At 39.3% G+C, this 23,907-nt stretch overlaps 1 protein-coding gene across 6 annotated transcripts; it reads left to right on the top strand.

The window, feature by feature from the left end:
* Window positions 1-601: 601 nt before the first annotated feature.
* Window positions 602-23,304, top strand: LOC121861222 (glucose dehydrogenase [FAD, quinone]-like). Of its 6 annotated transcripts, none has more exons than XM_042358864.1 (15): window positions 602-685; window positions 5,060-5,176; window positions 11,027-11,334; window positions 11,644-11,846; window positions 12,924-13,113; window positions 15,997-16,131; window positions 16,767-16,888; window positions 17,740-17,796; window positions 18,156-18,269; window positions 18,422-18,578; window positions 19,214-19,371; window positions 20,048-20,225; window positions 20,484-20,557; window positions 21,086-21,237; window positions 21,409-23,304. In XM_042358864.1, the coding sequence occupies exons 3-15, from the start codon at window positions 11,202-11,204 to the stop codon at window positions 21,560-21,562; spliced, it is 1,827 nt and encodes a 608-aa protein (XP_042214798.1). In that variant the 5' UTR covers window positions 602-685; window positions 5,060-5,176; window positions 11,027-11,201; the 3' UTR covers window positions 21,563-23,304. The 6 variants fall into 6 exon arrangements, with proteins under 6 accessions (XP_042214798.1, XP_042214797.1, XP_042214796.1 ...); XM_042358862.1 differs by having other exon boundaries at window positions 608-899; XM_042358863.1 differs by lacking the exon at window positions 5,060-5,176.
* Window positions 23,305-23,907: the final 603 nt, after the last annotated feature.

Here is a 23,907-nt window from a genome sequence, read left to right as displayed (position 1 = left end):
GGTTTTGGGTCCAGTTTTTACTGCCTGGTTCCAATACATAAAATTGTGAGAACCAGACAAATATTGGTGAAATCTGGTGAAATTCACGCAGCTGCGATGAGTTGCTTTATTTTTTAATGTTCTTTTTTTTCTTTTTGTTTCGTTTTTCCTTCCTTCGTTTCTCATAGATTAATTCCCTCCGTTTGTTGGATATTTGTTGCATATATACTTTGACACAAACCTGATCTGGGGGAGGGGGGGCTGGTAAAAGAGTACGGTTGTTTACCCATGTTATCGTATCTATTATTTCTGAAAATACTACATCAATCGTAACGATAGCTTTGTGATCATTTTATTATTTGTCACATAAATGAAAATATATATTAGATGTCAAAGTTGAAGGTCACTCATTTCTACAGTCATTTGTTTTTCTTGTGAGAGGCGAAGAGTAAGGGAGAAAGGTATGGTGGTAGGAGGGGAGGGAGGTGTAGTTGAGGGGGCATTATAGTAGGGGGAGGAGGGTACCAGTTGTTGGAGGTGGGGGGGTGTTAGTGAGAGGAGGGGGAGACGGTGAACGGCAGTACCTGTCGAAGGAGGTTCAGCAGAAAGGAATCAGTGTGTGGCCAGGTGTCGTGCGTTCAGCATCTACCACCATTCTCACCACCACTACTACTACATACTAACACAGCCCGGATTATCGATATTTGTACGTATAGAATGAAGGATATTACATGATGTATAATAACAACACTACACTATTATATATGTCATAATTAACAACACTCGCTTGACTATTGACGTAACTAAATCAAACTTATAAAATACAGACTCACTAAATCTACCTAAAAATGTCCGAAATACCAAGAGGAAATAGTGATGTGAAACCAACCGTGTCTTCAAACCTACGCTGAGACCGGACCGTAAGTAGACACTGTCGAAATTTATGAAACCACACACACAACACACACACACACCATCCCAAACGCATGTAAACCAAAAACACACATTTACTTCCTAATGAAATTCCACCTCGGGTAACCTATCTCACTGAGTTAAATAAAGTACTTGAGTGTTGAATATATTGTACTTTCACCAGCTGGCTACTGTGACCACCTGTTCCACCTGTAGCTCAAGGATGTTGGGGGCCCTGGGCTAGAGGGTCATTTGGGGTCCCTATAAATCAGCGGTTCTTAACCGGGGGGAGGGGGGGTGGGCCTGAACCCAGAGCAAAACCTAGGAATGGCCTTAACAGGTGTGTGTATGTCCTTATTTGGATTTTCGAGGGGGAGGGGGGTCTCGCTCCTCACATACATCAAAATGTCGTAAATGGTAACTACGTCAATCAAAACGTAATTTGTGAAAATTTGTCAACACTGACTTCGACGATTGCTTATACAGACTGTTTTGAATAATTATAGTTATTAAAGTAACAAATGAAAAACTAGTTTCTCAAATTTCCTATTTAATTCAAGAGGAAATTGTTTTAGATTTTTAGATTTAGAATTTTATATGAAGGAAGGAGGGGGGGCGTGGAGATGAGGACCAACTGCTACGAGGGGCGCGACCCTAAGAAGGTTAAGAACCACTGCTATACAGTAGATGGTATTCAGGGTTCCCTAAAGATGGTATTCTGGAGCCCTTAAAAGAGTCAGTTCGATGATCTATAAGCAAATAGTTCTGATTTGTATTTTCATTTTACACTGTCCAGGAAACTGTAATGAAAGTCTCCTCATATAATTCAGTGTTATTAGTTATTATTACAAATAGAATGAAGGATATTACATGATGTATAATAGCAACACTACACTATTATATATGTCATAATTAACAACACTCGCTTGGCTATTGACGTAACCAAATCAAACATATAAAATACGTACTCGCTAAATCTACCTAAAAATGTCCGAAATACCAAGAGGAAATAATCTCTCTCTATATACATGCACCTCAAATATAGAAATTAATCTAAAAATATATATTTATATTAACTCAGAAATAAGGAAAAATAGAAAGGCTTTTAAAAATGTATTCTAAAAGGATAGTTGCAACTCGTAGCTACCCCATTACTCATAAAAAACGTAAGATTTTTTTTTCTGTGGGGAGGGGGGACTTTAGAATGTGAGCTCCCGGGTAATCCTCCTGTAAAAGTGAGACCACAAGGTAAATAAATATGTCTTTGCTTTCCTTCTTCTCCGGGTACGCTTGAGGCTTGATGGGTCTGACTAGGTAACTCTCTCTTGTCGCTACAAATACAGAGGGGTAAGATGTTTTGGTCAATTCTCCATCCACTTTTATCTCACCTCAACACGTTCACATTACGACGGTCATTCACGTCAGTCAGTCGTGATGGAGAGTGAGTGAGTGAGTGAGTGACGATGATCGCATATGATTTAACTCCCTCGTAAAACGAGTGACGTATCGTAAAGACGTTGAGTGACGCAAGATTTTTAAACGATCTCAAATTTGTTAAGGAACTCATAGTATTAAATGGTAGATGAGGGAAGTAGACTTAGGTGATGGAAGTAGATGGTGGATGAAGAAAATACTCATAGTAGATGCCTGAAGTAGATGGTAGATGAGGGAAGTAATCATGGTAGATGGTGGATGGTAGTAGACTTATGATAAACGGCGGAAGTAAATGGTAGTTGACGGACGAAGACTCATGGTAGATGACATATGAGGGAAATAAAAGGTAGATGTGGAAAGTACTCGCCCCTCAATATTTACAAAAAGGTTTACTCTCTTAGTAAATCTTGCTGTGTCATGGTGAACGTGGACACAGGCTTCTCACTGTGGTGGTGTGGTGATATTGTGGTGCTGTGGTAGTGGTGTGGTGATATTGTGGTGGTGAGAGTTAATAGTAGTGGTGGTACTGTGATGATAGTGGTGGCAGTCGTGGTGATAGGTTCACATCTACCACCACGACTGCCACCACAGTAGTGTTGATAGACAGGAATGATTAGCTTAGGTTAAGTTAGGATGTGGGTGAAGTGAGTCTTGTGTCTGGCAGCGGTATCGAGGGAACATTCACCCACCACTTATCGTGTAGTAATAGTAGTAGGAGCAGTGAGATGTGACGGTGATTGGTACTATTGGCGCATATGACTGACTGGACATAACAGTAGCAATGCTCCTCCTCCGCTCTCCCTCTACCTCCCACATTCGCTTGCACAACTATCATTTGAATGTCTTTATTATAATTAATATTATTATTATTATTTTATTGTTAATTTTGATATTATTATAATATATTTTCTGTATAAATTACCCAGATGACTTTACAAATTCTAAAGATTAAAAACAAGGAAGGGTAACATTTATACACCCTTGACCCTGAGATAGAACGAATAGGACAGATCCCCAAATACCCTTGAGAACCTAAAAAAAAATCAGGCTTCCAATATTAGATGCTGCGGTGAATAAGTTTTATTATAGGTGTGGGTATTTACCGCCTTGAGTATATTTCTGTTTGTAGTACGTGTTTTTCTTGGTGGGTCGGGTGTGTGTATGTGTGTTGCTTGCGGTTACTTGTTTGTGTTTTGCCTGTTTATGTTGTTTTATTTTGTTTGTTCGTCTCTGGTTTGTTTTTATTTCGCTTTTACATGCGGTTGTGTGTTTGGTTGTGTTTGTGCAAGTTTTTTGTTTGCTTGGTATTTTTCTATTGTGAATTTTAGGGTCCGTTTCTGCAGGTATCGTACACCTGAACGTTGTTATTATCAGACATATAATTTTATCATAGATCTTCCTCTTCCTCCCTTTTCTCCTGCTCCTCCCCCTCTTCCCTTTTTCTTTTCTTGAATTTAACTTTTCAAGAAATCAGTATTACATATTTCCTAACAATGTCTTTGCGTCGCGTCGTGTTGCTTGAGTGCAAATAAAAACGGGACAAATTAGAATATATTTTTTTTGTGGTCTTGTACGATCATTCTGCAAAATATAAACAAATATGACGAGATGGATGGTTAGATGGATGGATGGATGAATAATAGATTGAAAATGGAACATAACATGAAAAATATGAATGGATAAATGAGAGATGAACTGCCCGCTTTACCAACGTAGTCTACGTTCCATTTTCCGAGTTCCCTGGGAAGACAAGAGAACAAATGTCAATATTCTCGTTGACACCAAATGCTGCTGCTACTATTACTACTTCTACTACTGTTACTACTGCTAATACTAGTAGTGCTATTACTACTACTACTGTTACCATTATTTCTACTGTAATATTACTGCTATAACTACTATTACTATACTGCTATTACCACCACTGTTGTTACTTCAAACGACAACATACATTCTAACAGGACATTAAATAAACAAAACTGTGATCCTAACACAAGGCCAAACTAAAGGAAACAAGAATCCTTAAAACAAAAAAATAAACTAGTTTGACAAGGATTTCCCAGCTCAGTTTCGTGATGTAAAAAATAAACCTTCATTTACAGTAAATTAGGCGAAAAAAACCTGGATTTTTCATTGAAATGTTTTGCAGATTTTGTATTGTATTTAGTTACAAGTAATATTATGATTACCTCTGAAGAAAAAAGAAAAGAATATATATTGCTTTACAGTATATTTATTTGCAGCTGAAATTTGACTCGGATTTTTTTAGGACTGCTGTAGTCTTAAAAATTTAGGTTACAGGGAATTACAGGCTCTTTAAGATGGTGATTTAGACAATTAACGCCATTTTGGTAGAGGTGAACACAACAAGAGTCATTTATGGTGATGGTGTACACAGACTCTACATGACATAGTGCCTAGCCTCTTTACTATCCTCCAAACATTTCACAACTGTTCCTGTTATTACCACTTCGCTTATCACTCTTCCGTGTTTATTTCTTCTTATTTATAATTTTTCATCTATAATACTACTACAGTTTCTATTTAATATATATTAGTTTTTGTATAGTTTATGTGCTTCAAAATATTTATTGTAACGAAGGCAATATAACCTTACATGATTAGACAAACAAATATATTACAGAGAATACCTTACACTTGTACACAAACCCTCCACATACTGGTTTATAATCATATTCAGTTACAATAATGTTATGTGATATTATTCTTTCAGCACACACGCCATGTGCCGAAGTGGGCAAAGCAACAGGCATTAGGTTAACTTTCATGGCAGTTGTATGCAAAGCTTCAAAGAAAGAAGAATATACCCCCGTGAAAATTAAACAGGAAGGTACGTGTAGTGTGAGTTGTGACGATGACTGGACGGTGTAGCAAGCTATGCATGTGGTTGGGACATTGATGAAAGTATTCTGCTGCGAAACTGTCGGCTTTGTGACCAGAACCTGTAATCACATAACGGTACGTGTTTCCAGAAGTGACCATTTTAGGCTGTTCGATAGGTTTATTCCTATTTCGTCTACTTCCATTTCTTCTGCTACTATTTCGTCTATTTTCTAATAAGGATTATATTGATTCCTTGACTTATTGATAAGGAATTCAATATTTATTAATAGAACTTTCACTGATATCAAATAAGATTCTTCTATTTAATACACTTGCGGAAGAAGTATTGTTAAATTGTTCTTGCTGCAATATTTACATGATTTAATTTTCCTCTTCGTAATTATAGTATTTTAGATAGTTTGATTTTTATGATTAGTGAGATCAATTTTTGGAAAGTATTTATTACGTATACTGTACTGTAAATGTAGCGTTGTGAAGAAAGTTGTGCTTGTGTTGTGTTGTATTTTCTGTTACCTCAGCCATATTTCTTATCACCAAAGATACTCATAAATTATAATAAGGATCTTTACTCTTTATGGATGGGAATACAATGCATACAAGATATATCATTTGTTTGGGTCCTAAACATAATAATTTAGTGATTTAAACATGAAGATGGGTTGGCTTGTGGGGAGGAGAGGAAAAACGCATTGCACCCCAGTATTTCTTTTATTATTATTTATTGGGCACTCCCCTACATCCTTGTGTAAGGTGAAACGCGGAAGTGTTTACAGTGCCCAACAGGGAAGCATGCTAAGTTCATGCTTGCCTTTATGTCTCATGAGTTAAGGGCGTAGAAGCCTGAAGAGTCAATGGTTTATGTCATCAAGTTATTGGAAGCTCCAACAACTTGTCCCTGAATACGAATTTGCAACTTTCGGTTTACACCAGGTATCTACTTTACTACTAGGTGAACAGGGATTAATGGGGGTTACGAAGTATGTTCAAACAACTTCCACCGGCCCGGGAATCGAACCCGTGACATCTCGCTTGCGAAGGCAAGAGTGGTACCACTCCAAGCGTCCCAAGTATATACCCCAGTATGTTTGGTACGTCTGCCCGTCGACCTTCAACCCCCCCTCGTTCTCTTTCTCCCCCACCCCTCTCATTTTCTCCTCCCCCCCCTCCCTCCAGGTAACTTGTTCGTATAAGAACACCGCAAACAAAAATTTACCTCACGTACCGCGCTACTAGTGTAAGTGCCTCCGTGGAGTGCACTTGTGTTACCTCCTGCGCGCTATATACAGTGTACTGTAAGTCTCTCGCTCTACCGCCTCTCCATGGCTAGGTTTGGCGAAGATGAATCAGTGCTTAGGTTATGTTAGATGTGTGTCAAGTTTGGTAAGGTTAGAGCAAATATCTAAGGTAAGTTAGATAAATTGATACTTGAGGTTAAGTTAGATACGTTTTTCCTCAAAGGGTAGAGTCTTGGTGCAATTTCAGCATCATAGTAATACATCACAAGTTACAGGAAAATTTGGGTGATGTTGGGCCTTCAGCATCAGAACCGGAGAAGTATGGGGGTAGCTTAATTTCTGGACCTGAGTTTGGAACTTAATCTAACCTACTCTAACCTACACATGCCTACCTTTACCCTACCCTAATTCATACATACCTACCCTTACCTTACCCTAACCTATGCAAACCTACGCACATCCAATCTAACTTTGCTTACCTTTGCTTACGCATAACTTAAGCTATGCGTCGTTGCCTTTGGCCCCTTCTTACCCCCACGAAGCCTTGATTTATTTGCCTTAAATTGAATAAAACCCACTTTTTATATTTTTATAGTCATAATAGAAATATTTTGTAATGTTTACTTGAATATATTTAGGCTTATCTGTGAACCATCCCAGTTTTCTACACATATGAGCCCTGGCCCGAAGTTTGAGGTTCGTAATTAATGAACACACTCGCCTGCCTCAGCCAGTGTTACCTTTGACCCAGACCGTCGGTCAAGTCACATGGTGGTACCGTCAACCATTACATTCTGTAAACTACGTCCGCAATCAGTGCCGGATTTAGACCTGTGGAGGCCCATGGGCAGCCTCTTTGTGGAGGCCCCCCTCATTATAACTACCCAAGAGGGTGGGGTAGCGAGTGAAGCGAGCTTAAACATCTGGGAGTTCCGGGGGGCGCTGTAAGCCCCCCCTGGAAAATTTTGAAATTTGAACACTTCTTTGGAGAATTTTGAAGCCATATGCAGTTATATTGAGGAAATTAGAACATTGAGAAATTTTTAATTAACTGCATATTTATTGATAGTGTACAAATTCCCAACACACACACATCCACACACACACACAAAAAAGTGAGACATGACTGGAGTCATTCATGTGGTTTCAAGTCGACCAGCCCTGATATGTGGAGGCCCCCAGATTGTGGAGGCCCCCAGATTGTGGAGGCCCCTGGGCAACTGCCCACTTTGTCCACTCCTGAATCCGGTCCTGTCCGCAATGCATTCCTCCCCCACCCACCAACCACCCAAAAAGATTATTGAGGCATTGTCCGTCCGTGACACTCCCCCCCACCCCCCTCCCCTCCTGGATCCAACGCCTACGCTGTTACTGAAAATATTGACTCTAACCTAATCTAACATAAACTACTCTCAACTTATCTAATCTAACTTACTCCCAAATCTTACCCAACTTACCTAACTTACTCCCAAACCTTACCTAACCCTAATTAACCTCGGGCTAAATTTTGTGAAATAATTAACGATAAATATTTCCTGAAGACAACGAAAATGAAATCAGCGACCAGAATTACCTCAAAATATATACACAAGATTTTATCGTAAATAGCTTCTTTTTTCCTACGGGGAATAGCCCATCGGTTCACATCGGGCCCTAGGGGGCGAAAAAATAAGAATAAAAATATATAAAAAATAGAAAAGGAAAAGGTTATATTAATCTACACCACGAAGATGCCGGAAAACCAGCTTTTTAAAGTGAGACATTGTATGAGTATGGAAACACAGAAGAAGACAGAGCATCCCACAGTTTGGCTGTGTGAGGAAAGAAGGATGTACTATAGCGGGTTATTCTAGTATTCTAGTGTGACCGACATCCACACAGAAACGGTGGGCACCGCGGGCAAGACGTGTGTTACGAGCCCACGGCCTTGCCGGCAAGGCATGTAAGAAAGAAAATGTTGACCGTGACCTTGGCCTGTCCAATGCTGTAATTAAAAACATTCACGTCAGAATCATGAACTCTGATCTAGAAGAACTGAGAAATGCAGAGAGACCTGGCAGTTGTAGCATTAGTAAATATGACAAATTTTGTGACAAGAGGTACCGGTATGGCCAGCATAAGGACAGAACCAGACAATGTGATGTAGTCGTGGCCAGAATTAGGCTAGGATACAGACACATCTGGCAAGTTAGTAACGCTGTACCCATACCGGAACACTCAGCATGTAAACTTTGTGATAAACCTCTAAAGCATACACTTGAACACTATATTATTGAATGTGACACCGTCAAAGACATCAGGCCACCTGACTTATTGTATCTTGAACTTTGTAATTACTACATTGAATCAGGGGTGCTTGAGGACATTCTTGCTGTTTATCCCAAATTTGCTAGCCCACACTGATTAGTCTTCAATTAGAATATGACTCCAATGTATGTGAACCACTGACCTATATATACTGCTAATGAATATGATGTATTTCTTTCTTTGTGTATGAACCTCTGTCCTGCATGGCAGTGAACAGTGGCATTACCCACATGAATCTAACCTAAATACATATATAGCTGTTAATGAGTGAACCTCTGTCCTGCGTGGCAGTAAAAAGTGATACCACCCTCAGTGTCAAGACCTGACTGAATTACTCAGAATAGGCAAACTGTACTACAAGCTTTGCCAATAAATTTTTTAAACTAAAAACTTGCCGGCGGTACACAGGATGCCAAATCCACCGAAGTTGACCGAACATTGCCCGTTAAAGTACAGTACAGTACCTGTAAGAGAGAGTGAAGCAACATTACGGCGAAGAGAAAGGGAAGAAAGATTGTCAACTAATGGAGGAGAGTTAATAAGACGAAATACCTTCTTTTATCCTTAAATGAAGAGGAAATATTACGTGTAAACTAGATTTTTTTTTTTACGTTTAAAATGTGGCGGGACTTTGAATGGTTCCTGGGAAGACAAGCGTGTGGGAGAGAGGGGGTGCTCAGGCTGCTGGGTTGATAAGCTAGTGGAGGTCAAATGACTGGATGACCTTTAACTCGTAACATATTCAGGTGACAGTGAAGTAGTCTAGAAATTGTATCACGAGGAATTTCTCTATTTGGGCTAGTTTTTCCTATCCTTGAAGTTGGTTATGTTAGGTAGTCTGTTTTTGTCGTTGAAGCTATTTGTGTTAGGTAGTCTGGTAAGTTGACTATTCAAATATACGAGTTAAGGAGTCAAAAGAAGATACGATCTAGGAGAATAAAAATATGAAGTGTGGAGATGGTGGGTATTGGCGGGGAGACTCACTGTCCACTATTATCGTACGTCCGACAGGTTGTGCTGGCAAAAAAAAAAGGCGGGGATAACGAAACAATTAACAACGAGACCTGATACTGTGTAATATTGGATCATCTTGATCTCCCTGGGGTTATTACCAAGTTCTTTTTTTTTATGAATGTATAAATAAATATTTCAGTTAAGTTAAATGATTTGACATGTGCCTCAGTTTGATGCTGTGCTTGTGTTCGATTTTTGTTTCTTGCGTACTGGACTTTCAAATTACCTTAACCTCTTGACTGAACGCCGTGTAAATGTCAGTAGAATAATAGCATTTTTAAATAGGAAATTGTAATGGTCACGTGTGCAGCTGTGATGTTAAAAGGCAATGACATTATTCAGATTTATTCTTTTCGCCCCCCAGGCCTCGTTATCGGTCGACGACGTGTGCCCGGGTCGGCTATTCCCCGTAAAAAAAGACATCTGTGTAGTATTCCCTCCCCCCCACTCCTTCCATGTTGGTGTAATGTGCACGTTAGGAGAAAAGGGAGGAGGGAGAGGTCAAGTATATGCCACATTAAGAAACGAGGAGACAACATTTGTCTGTAAAAAGCCACGAGTGTGCAGGAGAACAAGGTCACCATGACAAGCAGTACATTCAGACACAGTCACCAGATGAGTGGTTCATTGTTTTAAAAATTGTGGTCTCATCCGGTGCACAGAGGTCTGGGCGCCAAAACAGGCCTTCCCTCCCAAGTTCCATCATTGGGCAGCTGTCAGGAGGGTGTACAGCTGTTTGGAGTTACAGCGTTGTATTCCCAGCTTATCTATTAACCCGAGTATATTATCTGATGCATATTTCATATATTCTTCAGTTCGTTATATATCTGTGTGTATTGATGATTTTGCATATATGAACAAGCTGCCTTGTTAACTGCTCTTGTTCTCGCCCGGACTGCAGGAAGCGCCATCAACGCTCTCGAGAAAACACCATCTTCTAGCACCTTAGATACCCTGGGGAAGATTATTACACACAACCTCGAACATAAGACTATTCTTTATTATGGGAGGGATGATACACAAACTGGTCTATTGGATGTAGAAGTTGTTTAACATTATCAAAGGTTCAGGTAATGTAACGTGATTAGATGAAGCATGAGAACTGACTAGACTCTAGTCACTAGAGTAACAAAAATCTTAGTTTACTCTGATAAGTTACGCAGAAATATTATATTTCCTGGATTTTAAAAGTTGTTGTGATGTTAAGTGAACGATATTATTAAAACTTTAATCACTGAAGCATCTCATTAAGGCAAAAATTCTTCCTTTTTCTTTGGCAGAAACCGTGTGTCCTGCGCAGGCGTGTGGAGGAGTGTTGGTGAGACTGGGTGAAGTGAAGCCCCTGTTAACTATTGCGAGGCGTGTAGGGGGCGTGGACTTTCGGAGGAAAGCAGCGTGTTGTAGGGAGGGGGACGTTGGCGTGGGGTTAGCAGAAGGCGTGTGGAAGAAGGCACCATGACCCACTTCCCCGCCCTCGCGTTGCCTCAAATCGTGTCCAGGCTTTTGGCCCTAAGCTTCCTCTCAGGCGTCGGCCACTATGACTTCGACGACTCTCACAAGTTACTGCCACAGTACGACTTCATAGTAGGTCGGTACACTGGTTCCTTGAAGGTATATGATTTGTGGGTGTAGGTGGTGGTTGAGTAGTTCCTAGGGTGTAAACACGAAACACTTGTTGCGCGAGTGTATTAGAGTATCAAGCGTTTGTAGATGTGTACACAGGTAACGATTGATGAATTGGTGGTAGGTAAAGGAGTTGTATTGTTGCAGGCCAGTCGAGTGTTTCTTGAAATTTTAAATAATCTGTAATTTTTTCTTTCTCGTTAGTTTCTTGACTTCGTCCATCTTGAAAAATACAAAGAAATTTCTCTCATCAATCTATCGACCTCTTCCACAGTGGGGTCGGGGTCAGCTGGAAGTGCTGTGGCGGCCCGACTAGCAGAAGTGCCGGAGTGGAGAGTGTTGCTGCTAGAGTCAGGAGGCCCGCCACCCCCCGAGGCCCGCGTCCCAGGCTTCAATTCGATCCTCATGCAAAGTGAATACGACTGGAACCACAGGACGGTGCCTCAGAAATACGGCCTCAGGAACTACAAGGATAATGTAAGCTGTTTTTTCTACTTATACAGTTATATAGAATTTATTTAAATAGTTTCTTACTGGCGGATGTTACTAAGTAATTGCTTGTATTAATGGAAGGCTGGCAGGGGTCCACTCAAATGGTTTAGGTAAGGAAGGACATGATCAGTGGAGTAGACATAACACCTGCATTAATGATTAAGGGCTGACTCTTTATGTGCAAGATATTTACCAAGGTTGTGTGTATCTGGTCCACTCGTCCATCCATGACAGAGGAAACGCTTGGAGAATACTAATGTGGCTGACGATGCGCTGAAAAGTTAAGAACGATCGCACGGTGTCTTAAGTCGCCGTACACTACAGGGAAATTATTATTGTACACTACTCTTTATTTCTTTCTCGGTGAGGGAATCATAACAAACAATGAAGATAACAGAAATCAACACTGGGGGAGAGGGTTAGTTCAATAGTTAACCTCAAAATAATTCAATCAAACAACACCCATGGTTGAAGGTTATTGTTTTGTTTTTTTTCAACTGGTGGGTGTGTAGCATCTGGCTTCTCGTACATTAATATTAAACTGGTTTTTTCTTCTATTATTAATTTCTGTCATTTTCGTTCATTTGTTTTGATTCCCTCAGAAAAAAGTAGAGGAAGTACATTATTTTTTTTACAGACGTGCTCGACTTACGAGACACATTGTGTTAACAGTCTATATCAGAATTACCAAAGGAAATAGGACTTTAATAATGAACTCTGAGACATATTAGTTAATTTGATATCACCTGGAGATTAGATATCACCTGGAGATTAGATATCACCTGAAGATTAGACACCCTAACCTTTTTCACCTGGATTAAACACCATAACGCTACCTGAGGACGGGGATTATGTATGAAAACCAAAGAGCATCGGTAATGATATGGCGGGAGTACTGGTGTTCATGTTGGGCCATAGAAAAGTAAGATACACTGAGGTATTACCAATTTGATTATAGGACAGACCATCAGGTTAACGTTCTACTTGATTTTTTTAGTCCCATATCCACACAAGAGTGCGACAGATAGTCAAACTAACTTCTTAATCTCTGGGATGTGACAGGCATGCCCGTTCCCTATGGGTCGTGTGGTGGGTGGGTCATCTGTCATTAACTGGATGATGTACGTGAGAGGCAACAGGCGAGACTACGACCAATGGAACGACCTGGGAAACCCTGGCTGGGACTACAACACCGTTCTCAAGTATTTCAAGAAGGCCGAAGACTACCGCGGCACTAGGAACGTCGGGACAGGTAAAACTACGCGAACTACAACATTGTACAGAAATACCAAGATTACTTGGACTACCCATCGCTACTCTGGCATTCGAAAAAAATAGTATAAATGGTTGGCGGAAAAAGTTGATTCAGAGATACACGCAAGTTGATGTTATAAAGTATTACTCGTATTATAGATTAACACACTACACATCAACAAAAAAAACTGAGAGGTGTAAAGGGAAGTAAGCACACCAGACGACATTATCATAATATCCTCTGAGTTGGCCTTGTGTCAGATACTCAGAATATATAATTTTCCCGGTGACCATCAAGGTAACTTTTCCTATCTACCTGTATATATACGCCATTTTACGTTTACTAAACTTAATGTTTACTCATTTTTAAGTGTTATTTATTTAATGTTTATTAATTTAGGTGTGTTTTCGTATATTCATGCGTTTTATTTATCTTTTTTTTTTTATTGTTGGTGTGTTTACAGCTGATGCGGGGTCATACACTTCTTGCTCTCTTCATCACTTATCCAATTAACTGCTTTGGCGGACGGTCTGGTATTTGTTACGACCTTCACTGTCCAGCGTTAGCACACTTAACACAAAACTGGAGTACTCGGGTAAAACTTCCGATGTTTGGTCGGATCACAATGGGTATCCGGTATCCCCTTGATCAATACGTACCATTTATTTGTGTGTCCCGTGTTGGCGAGGATTAAGGTTGATACTAGCTTTAAACTAACCTTAACTTACACCAACTTACCAAGTTTTGTTTTTCCTTACAATAGGATGTTACGAGACAACTATAGATTCTCAAAGGTTCGATGTCAGATACTTATTTTGGTGTGAATTAATATATAAATCGCATTTAACCCACGCGCTTAAATTACGGCGCAATGATAAATTACCCAAAAGGTTCTTAAGTTAGTTAGTTCACCCATACATAAAGATATAAAAAGTCTTTGACTCTCACTTCAGCCACGACACAAAGATGATAGTTTAAATGGAGCTAAAATTACGCTGACTACAGGTCGGTGCCACGGGTATCATGTTTAAACTTTCGGTGGTGAAAACTATTGAAAAATATTTATTCAGATTATTGCTCATTTCTCCGTCGTTATCAGTTAGCTCGCCGGTATCTGACTGTATTGGTCCAATTTTTTCTCGTGTTTTAATTAGATGCATCCTAGTGGTGCATCTGGGCCTTTGGCTGTGATGTTTCCTCACTGTACTACCATCCTTGCACACCCGTCACTGTACCACCATCCTTACACACTTGTCACTGTACCAGCATCCTCCTCCTGTCACTGAACCACCACCTTCTCATACCTGTTTCTATCTTATGCACCAATAAAAAAAACTAATTAACTAACGGACAGTCAAATCCTGATCTTGAAGCCTTGAGGATGGTAGGAAGCCACAAAGGTATATTAACGGTGTGTGGCACTCACGGTTAATTCACCTTAAGAAGTGTGTGGCAAGAATTCTTAAGTCACACATGGTAACAGAATAAAGTAGATTAAACATATATACAGTTGTATAGGGTATCAGTTAGGTGGTGCAGTGCAACAGGTTGGGCAGAACAGCTGATGGGTATTGGTGCCAGATGATGTAACAAAACCAGTTTAAATCCCTATCAAGTTCTCTGGTTTAGGTTTTCTAAGTTAATATCTTTTTCTCGGTCTTTATTTCAGTATACTTATTACTTTATTTCTATATTTTACTTTTCTTACGTAGTGTTATTTCTTTCAATGTTTTTATTTATTTATTTCAATATTCTTTATCTATATTTTCTATATCTTAAATGTTTGTTTCGATATCATTCTTGTCTGGGAAAGTCATATCATTCTTTAACAACACCTTTTGGTATAACTGTTACTCACAAGGTTAGAAGGGTCCGACTAATTACCTAAATGAACCCAAATGTAGCCAAATGCCGCAATGAAGTCAAATAATGGTCCTACAAGCGTAAATCGGACTGCCAATCACTTCTCGACTAGTATTTGGTGTCATAAAGTCACAAAAAATTGGTAAACTTAATTTAATGTGAGTTAATAGATTGAGTGCATGTACCTAACCTAACTCAACTCAGATTAAATTAAGTTTACCAATTTTTTGTGACTTTATGACACCAAATACTAGAAATCGAGAAGTGATTCACACCCCGATTTACGCTTGTAGGACCATCATTTGACCTCATTGTGGCTACATTTGGGTAATTAGTCGGACCGAGGTTAGAATGCCACTCCCTTGAGATAAATGTACAGTATATATCAGTTGTCTACAAGAGAGCTCAGGCTCTCAACTGGCTCAGCCATGTTAATATTATGATTTTTCATCGACTCTGTATCTGTTCTTCTGTCTAAATAAACTGTTTCAATATCAATAGTGAAATATACCAGACTCCTTCACGTGCAAACAGTAAATGAATAAATAGTCAATGATAATTACGTTTTTCTTGTGCTAATAAAGTTCATCTAGTTTTTCATTGTGTGGTTGATAATGATAATATATTTGGGTAAGCACTCTCTTTGGGCTTTAAACCAAATTTACATAATAAATGGCAAGTATAGACTGTTGTCTCAGTGCCTTCAGTATTTTCAACAAAATTTAAAAGCAGTGCCTGGACAATATCTGATTTTAACAGTAAAGGACCCTTTAAGTTATTACTCAGAGATCGGTTACTGCAAATATCATAGTTCTGCGATATGTTTTCCTTAATTAACCAATGCACTGATGCCACACCCTACTTGCCCTTTAAATTAATTCAAAATCGTGTAGCCCAGAGTCAAGTTGTTAGTTTATACTGTTCTTTAGTATTCCCTCACTTTCTCTCTTTCTCATTCCTTATGTTACCTGTATCTTATGCTCTGCCTATCACTAACACCCTCTTTGTTACCCCCAGCAGAGTATCATGGTCGTGGAGGGCCCCTGGTGGTGGATGATAAGAGGTGGCGGACTCCGTTAAGTAGGGGGTTCCTGAAGGCAGGGCTGGAACTTGGATACAATATCGTGGACCCTAACGGACCAGAGCAGATAGGTACAGAATGTGTTATTGTCTCAATGTTATATGGACAAATGGTTGATGGGGTGAGTGGACATTCCATCACAAGACAATTCCTCACCATACTATTGACTATCATGTTATATTCACCAAATTCAGATAATATCTCTATTTTTTGATGTGATGAAGTCATGGTTAAGTTAGGGTTTGTTAGGCTAAGGCAGGTTATGTTAGGTTAGGTTTATACTGAACCAGTGACAAAGCGTCCTATAACTGACTGATGAGTGTGGTAAATGACTCTTGCGGAAAGAGAATTAATGCTCTATAAGTCAAGTAATATATAGGAACTGTAGCTATAAATGTAAATTAATGGGAAAGTATTATTTCAACCATATATTATAAACAATAATAGAATACTGTATATATTAGAGTCAATTACAGTTGTATGGATCCAGAAAGGGGGGTCCTTTTCATAAAAAAAATCCAATACTTTTTATTTAATGCAGTATTTTACTCAGGCATTTTTGTATAGTACAGTATTTATAATTACTATTGACCTCAGAATATCTCGTAATATCAAGTGCACATGGCCTCAAAATGCCATGTGACTAACTAAACAACTATCAGTAACCTACACTATATAATATACACATTCCCCCTCCACTCTGTAGGATTCTCCGCAGCGGATTTGACGGTGAGGAATGGTGAGCGAGGGTCAGTGGTTGAGTCCTACCTGAGACCTGCCTTAGCCTACAGCAACCTCCATATTGTCTCTAATGCCCATGTCACTCAGGTGTGTACTGTACTGTCAGGTGTGTAATGTGCATTCAGGTGTGTATATGACCAGGTGTGTGCCCTTCATCCTGGAACATTATGGGGGTACACAATAAGATCACTAGTGTGTGTGTGTGTGTGTGTGTGTGTGAGAGAGAGATGTACACTTGTCCCATGACTTAGTAACTGAATACATTCTTGAAGAAAAAAACATTCGTAAACACTTGTACAGCATTTACCATGATGAACACGTGACAGTAAATACAAAATATGACGAGTGAAGTACAGTATATACAAATTAAAATTCATAATGTGTATAGTCAAAAAGTAAAAAGTAGGCCAGTTTTTTCATATTCGTAGCACAGGGTAACAGAGAAAAATCATAAGAAAATTTGTAACAACAAGGTTTTTGTTTGTAAATTGGTAGTTGTAACTTAATTTATCCTATTCATATCTGTGAACATTAATGACCCAAGCATTCATATTCCACGGGTTGAGTGTGCAGTATGTTGGTACAGTGCTGTTCTTGTTATTGTTTCAGAATAATGGTACAGTACCACATCACACTTTATAATCAAACACTTCCTTAGCGTGAAGGATATTTACAAAATGTAAAGAAGATTTTTCTGTTAATTTTAAAACTATTTAGTTTCTTACATGTTTTTGTTATGTAAAGAAAGGCTTTAAGTTTTATCAGTGAGTAATATATTTTCATACTTTGAGTAAGTCTTTTAAGAAGAATGATTTTTCAAATACCTGTACAGCTCTTGAGTATAATGTTAATCATGTCATTTCTAGCATACAAACCACTTTTACCAGATGTATCAGTATTAATATTGTATTATTACTGAATCTGTTTCATCATTCCAGATACTGATGGATGACCACAAACGAGCAGTTGGGGTCCGTTATGAACACCGGGGAAAGGTACATGTTGTCACCTGTACTGTACACTCTTGTCATCCTGGCCTCACCACCTAACTATTGGGTCAGGTTCCATGAGACTTAGTGACCCTGACTTAGATGACCTACATATTGGCCCAGGTCTAAGGTCACCTACCTAGTAACCCAGATTTAAGATAACCGCCTCATTGGTCTTGGTCTTAGATGACCTTAGTGACCCAGGTGTTAAGATAATAATTTAATTAACCATCTTAAATCACTGTTAAGATGTGTGTTAATTTTTCATACTCTCATGAATCTTTCTTAAGTATAACCTTAATAGTTGCTGGCATAGACTTGCACAGTATCAAATTAACCATCTCTTCCTGTGGTTTGGGGTACAGGTGCGGACAGCGCTAACCAAGAGGGAAGTGGTGCTGTCAGCGGGCGCCGTTGGATCCCCACAACTGTTGATGGTCTCAGGCATCGGGCCAGCGGAACATCTGCGTCAACACGGCGTGAGTACCGTACTGACCTAGAGGTGTTAGTGATGGTTCTCCTCGCAGTTCTTTCCCGTCCTCCTCTCCTACACCGACACACATATTCATTTTCTTCTCCATAAACATGTTGCTACCTCCTAACATTACAGAGCTGTACCCTCTCACCACAGATCCCAGTAGTGTTGGACCTGCCTGGAGTCGGCCACAACCTACAAGATCACCCATCCATCTTCGGCCTCACCTGGCTTACCAAAAGAGGCTCCAGCAACAACCTCAACCGGTGGCTGAATCCCAGAAACATCAAGAATTACTTCAAGACCAGAGAAGGTTAACTATCCTGATGCTCTCTTGTTTTTACCTACTGTATCATAATTGGTTGTACATATGTCAGTGATGTAATACATACTCCTAAGACCTAAGACCGAGACGTATTACTCAGACCTAAGACCGAAACCTAAGACCAAGACCTGCATCAGTGAGTGGTATATGTTCTTATGAGTGTAGTCTATTTTCATCCAGAATCTTATCATTAAATTGTTCTTTTGTCTTTCATATGATATTCATTCTTCTCCTCCTCTTCCTCAACTGTTATGATCCTCTCACTCACTCACACTCTCTTTCCTGCTTCCTGGTGAGCCTAATCACATCATATGGGACAGCTGCCATAATCAGACCTTTTGCATAAATGTTCTGAAAACTCATCTTGTCTGTCCCCTTCTCAACCTGTATCAGTCCATCCTCATGTGTATCAAGGACTTGTATCCTCATCTGACAGTATTCTTGAGCTTTTGTTGCTGCTAGTATTTGTAAACCTATGTAACATTTGGGTGGCTAATATTTATGTGAAATAAGCTGGGGGTGAATCTTCAGATTATCCCAAAGAAACCTAAATTGTAAAACTCAAGACTTAAGTTGATCATATACACTGAAGCTGTGTTATTCACAACTGTCCCCACTGCCAGGTCCTCTGTCAGTGCCAATGGCCTTAGAAGGAAACGCCTGGAGCCTGGCTGAGGAAGGTGACCCGCATTGGCCTGACCTCCAGTTCCTGTTCATGGCAAGCACTCCTGCATTAGATGGTGGAGTCTACTTCAATGATATAATTGGCTTCAGGAGAGATGTAAGTTTGTTGTAGTTTGTGTATATTAAAAAAAATGGTCCAGCTCCATATCTCCCCCAGAATACAAAGTGTTTGGTCTGCCCTAACCACTTTACAGGTGCCCCCCCCCCCCCTCGTTGTGTAAAGGGTTATGTTCCTAGACAAGGCCAATACAGAATACAGGTAAGTAAATTCTGTAAAACTAATGTAAGTTTCCATATTCCTCTCAGATGACATACACTCCATTAGATATGATGTTCTCTCCAATTGGGAGTTTAGATTCAAGTTTGGATAAATTCCATGTACAATTCTGTTATTTTCTTTCTTATTCAGAATTTTTTTAAATATCTGAGAAAGTAATGAGGGAAGTACTGCATAGTCTTAAAGTTGTATCTTACTGATTGAAAAATAGAAGAGATTGTCACTGTAGTTCAGAACACTGGCTGTTCTTCCCACAACACTCTTACTGACTGTATTTATGTCTCATGTACAGTACCTAAACCATGCACTCGCCCACACTGCCACCCCTACCCACACAGGCACCATCACCTCCTACCACAACCACCATTGCCTTCACATACTACCTGTATGCTGTAACCATCACCATTTAAAAAAAAATTTACTCTAATTTCCACTAACCACACTTCAACACTCTCAGTCCTCAATTACAGTACATCCCTATCCACTCCCTCCCCAGTTCTTCAAGCAGTACTATGGTTCTATCCTGGGTCACGAAGGGTACAACATAGGACCTATGCTAACCCGACCCAAGAGCAGGGGGACGGTGCGGCTGAGGTCACGTAACCCCCACGACCGGCCACTTATTGACCCCAACTTCCTCAGCCATCCTGATGACATCAACACATTTGTCAGAGGTCAGGCATGATATTGTCTTTTCACCAGTTACCATCACACCCATGATTATATGACGTAATGTATTACATTTTAAAATTTGGTGTTCTACATATTTGAGGTCTTTGTATACTCGTATATCAAAGGTTTGTGCATATGTTACTACATCTCAAAGGTTTACCTTATGGATATCTCAAGGGTCTGTGTACTATATATCTCATTGGTATGGTTATTTTTCATGTCTGTGTTCTGTTGGATGAAATTTTATGGGTTGATTACAGGTATAAAGTTTGTGTTAGCAATTGGCAACACTACTGCGATGAGGCATGAGTTTGGCTCCAGATTCCACGATCAGGTACGTTTGTGTCCTCATCCTTCACAGCTCATGGCATTAATTATATAAATATTAGATCACCTGAATATTCTTCAACCCAGTTTATTTTACATAAAGATTAACCACCCTCATGCTAAACTAACACTTGATTGTGTGATAAATGTTTTCTGGTGTTAGTGCTACTTAGTGTTATTGTGGATTAGCATTCACTGTTATTGTCTAGGACTACCTTATAATTTTTTGCTCTTTTTACCACCTGCTATTTTTGCCAACCAGGGCAAGTACTGTATTACAGTACCTCTTGCTAACCCCTTGTGTACGGGTCCCCTCTGAGCTGAATGAAATTGTCTGGTTTTAACCAAATAAAATATTGAAAGTGGCATCTCCGTAGTGAAGGAATTAAAATTTTATCACCAGCTGCTCGTGTTACTATCCATAGCTGTTTGTCAGTGTGGGTATTTCTCGGTTATATTGCTACCCGGTACTGGTGTGTTTTGTGTAGAGTTGTACCTCAGCTTGTGTCACCATGTGTTACTTGGCTACACACAGGTGTTGCCGGGGTGTGAGAAGGAGCTGTATGGATCTGATGATTACTGGGCATGTTACACCCGTCACATGGCCCAGACCACCTTCCACCCCTCCAGCACTTGTAAGATGGCTCCCTCCTCTGACCCCTATGGTGTTGTGGACCACAGACTCAGGTAGGTGAACTGTGTTGGTGGAGTGTTTCTTTTACTGACACAACTGCTGTTTAATGGTGATTGTATTTAACAAGTCAGCATGTGTAGGGAAAAGCAAAGAGAAACCATTAGAAAAAGAGGAAATAGTTAACTTATATTATAATATAAAATTGACTAATGTTTTATACACAGAGTGCGAGGAGCGTCTGGGTTACGTGTGGTCGACGCCTCAATAATGCCAGTGATAGTGTCTGGCAACCTCAACGCTCCCTCAATTATGATTGGTGAGAGAGCCGCTGACCTCATTAAGGAAGATTGGAACATCCCCATTGAACCACTGGGATGAAATAATCCTTAAAGACATTACTGAGATAAGTTATAACTGGGCATTTCAAGCATCAGTACTAACCAGTGTCATTCGGATAAGATTATACTGCACTGTACATGTGATCTTCATCCTCCATATTGATGTTTTCAATAGAGGAACATAGATTTGTATGATAGAATGCAAATGAACAAAGGATCTCAATTGAAATACGTGTTATGAACCCTAGAAAGTCTCCTGTATGTCAAATTTGTGCAAACCAAACTTATGGGAATCTTACAGTACTCATGTTGTTTTGCTGGATTTAAAAAACATTTTATTACACCTGAATCTCACTCTCTGCAAAGAAATAAACAATTTTATGTCTTAATCTACAGATGAATGTTGTTCAACCCTCCCACATGTATACAAGTATTCAAAATGGTAAAGAATGTTGTCTCCTCTCAAACTTGGCACACTTGAGTTTCCACTTTTACATTGTCTTTTCTTTTCTTTTTTTCATAGGCAGACCATTTACTCACTTGCTCATACTCCCAGATATAGTAGCAGTAACCTAGGAGTTTTATTTTTAATTTTATTTTATTTAATTTATTTATTTATTTTGTTTTGCCACTTATCAGCTTATTAGCCATTCAGGCGGTTGGTCTACCCTTCTCACTTGTGTCTGGGCCAAGGATCAAACCCGTTACTGCTGTACCACCAACACCCCAAATAATTTCTTATCGGCAGTTCAGTAAATACATTCCAGTAGAGTACAGACATGTTCACTGAGAGACACCAAGATATATTAGAGTGCTGGTTAATTAATACATTATTTTTCATCAAATTATATTTATCTTTTTTTTACAGAGGTTATTTTTTCTTTGGTCCTACAACATATAACTCGCATCACCCCCCCCACACACACACACACAAAAACGCACACCAAATCGCATCAACACCTAATGTCACTACACGCACCACTTCATTCTCATGTCGTCTTCTCCAGCCAGCAGTAAAAACACCCTGGCCTGAGCCCTTGTGGTGATAATTTTTACTACATTTTTCATTATGCTATGATGGATACAGTACTGCAAGCTGACCATTGTGCACCTAGTCTAGGAGACAAACTTAATGTGTTTGCTGTGGACCAGTGTCATGGATTTCCTTACCTCAAAATAGTTCTAAGTGGGACTTCTGTCATATCAGAAGTCTTGGAAGGTTTCTTAAAAGAAGATCTCTCCCTCTGTTATTTAGTTAATAAGATGGTGTGCCTCTAACCCCACAAGCATAAACGAGACTACCTTTTTTGCTCAACAGTAACACACAGTACTGGAGACAAGGTGAGGGCAGGATGTTTTGGCCAAACAGTGTTGTGTGTTCAATTGAATTTATGATATCAGAATTACTGCCCACACCAGATTGAAATCCATACCGTAGTGAAACTGTTTCACAACATTGAAAATATGTCACCTTTTTCCTTACTTCCAGTTCACCCAAATGTGAATGAGTAACTAATTTTACAGTTAGGGAAGTGTGGGTATTAAAGTTAAGTGTCAGTCATATTGCCTCCTTGTGTACCAAAGGCTAGTAGGTATTGTTGCATCCTTATTGCTCTTAATGGGTTGTCAGGCTTATGGGACATTTTATTTACCTCCATTACTCTAGATGTAATGTGAGTGTGACAGTGAAGCTGTTGAAGTATTTTGTTTACTGTACTATATTTTGTATTAGTAGTGTTTTATATGAGTGTCTCAAAGTGAATAAATGATTTTAGAAATAAACATGATTTTTGTTGTACGGTACCTGTATGTATTTTATTTGTCATTATTCCATGTAATCACAAACAGTGGCAAGTGTTGGATCAAGTTTAAAGACGGACCAAACATTATTGTCCTGCTGTTATAATCGCAATCACACACATGTTTTGGTCCCACACTTGTTGTCTCTGAGACGGAGTCCATTGAACCATATAAGCAGGAGTGCACAGTATTGTATTGTATTGCATTTTGTCAGCCTTTCATTTTATCTTGTGTGTAAAGATTTAAGTCAAAGTTGGAGTTAAAAGAATAACCAATGAAATTATTTTATCCTTTATAATATACAGTATACTAACTATAGACATCCTGAAGAGTCTATCAATCGAACTCCTAAATCACTTCTACTTGTTTCAACCCAGAAATTTAATAACCTTGATAATTAAAAAATTTATTTTTATTTTAAGTAGTTTATGGGGATGGAGAAACACAGGCATAATGTGTTGTCTAATGGTAGACCCTGCTGCCATATGGCATCACGAAAATTATGACCAAGTCCCAGGTTGATGATCTGACTTTCTGCCTCATTTACACACAATTACAGGGTCTCAATTGTTTCTCTTACTATTG

Source organism: Homarus americanus, unplaced genomic scaffold, assembly GCF_018991925.1.
Source record: "Homarus americanus isolate GMGI-L3 unplaced genomic scaffold, GMGI_Hamer_2.0 scaffold21314, whole genome shotgun sequence".
NCBI classification, from domain to species: Eukaryota; Metazoa; Arthropoda; class Malacostraca; order Decapoda; family Nephropidae; genus Homarus; species Homarus americanus.
The sequence above is the reverse complement of the archived record's forward strand: the minus strand, read 5'-3'. Positions and strand labels throughout refer to the sequence as shown.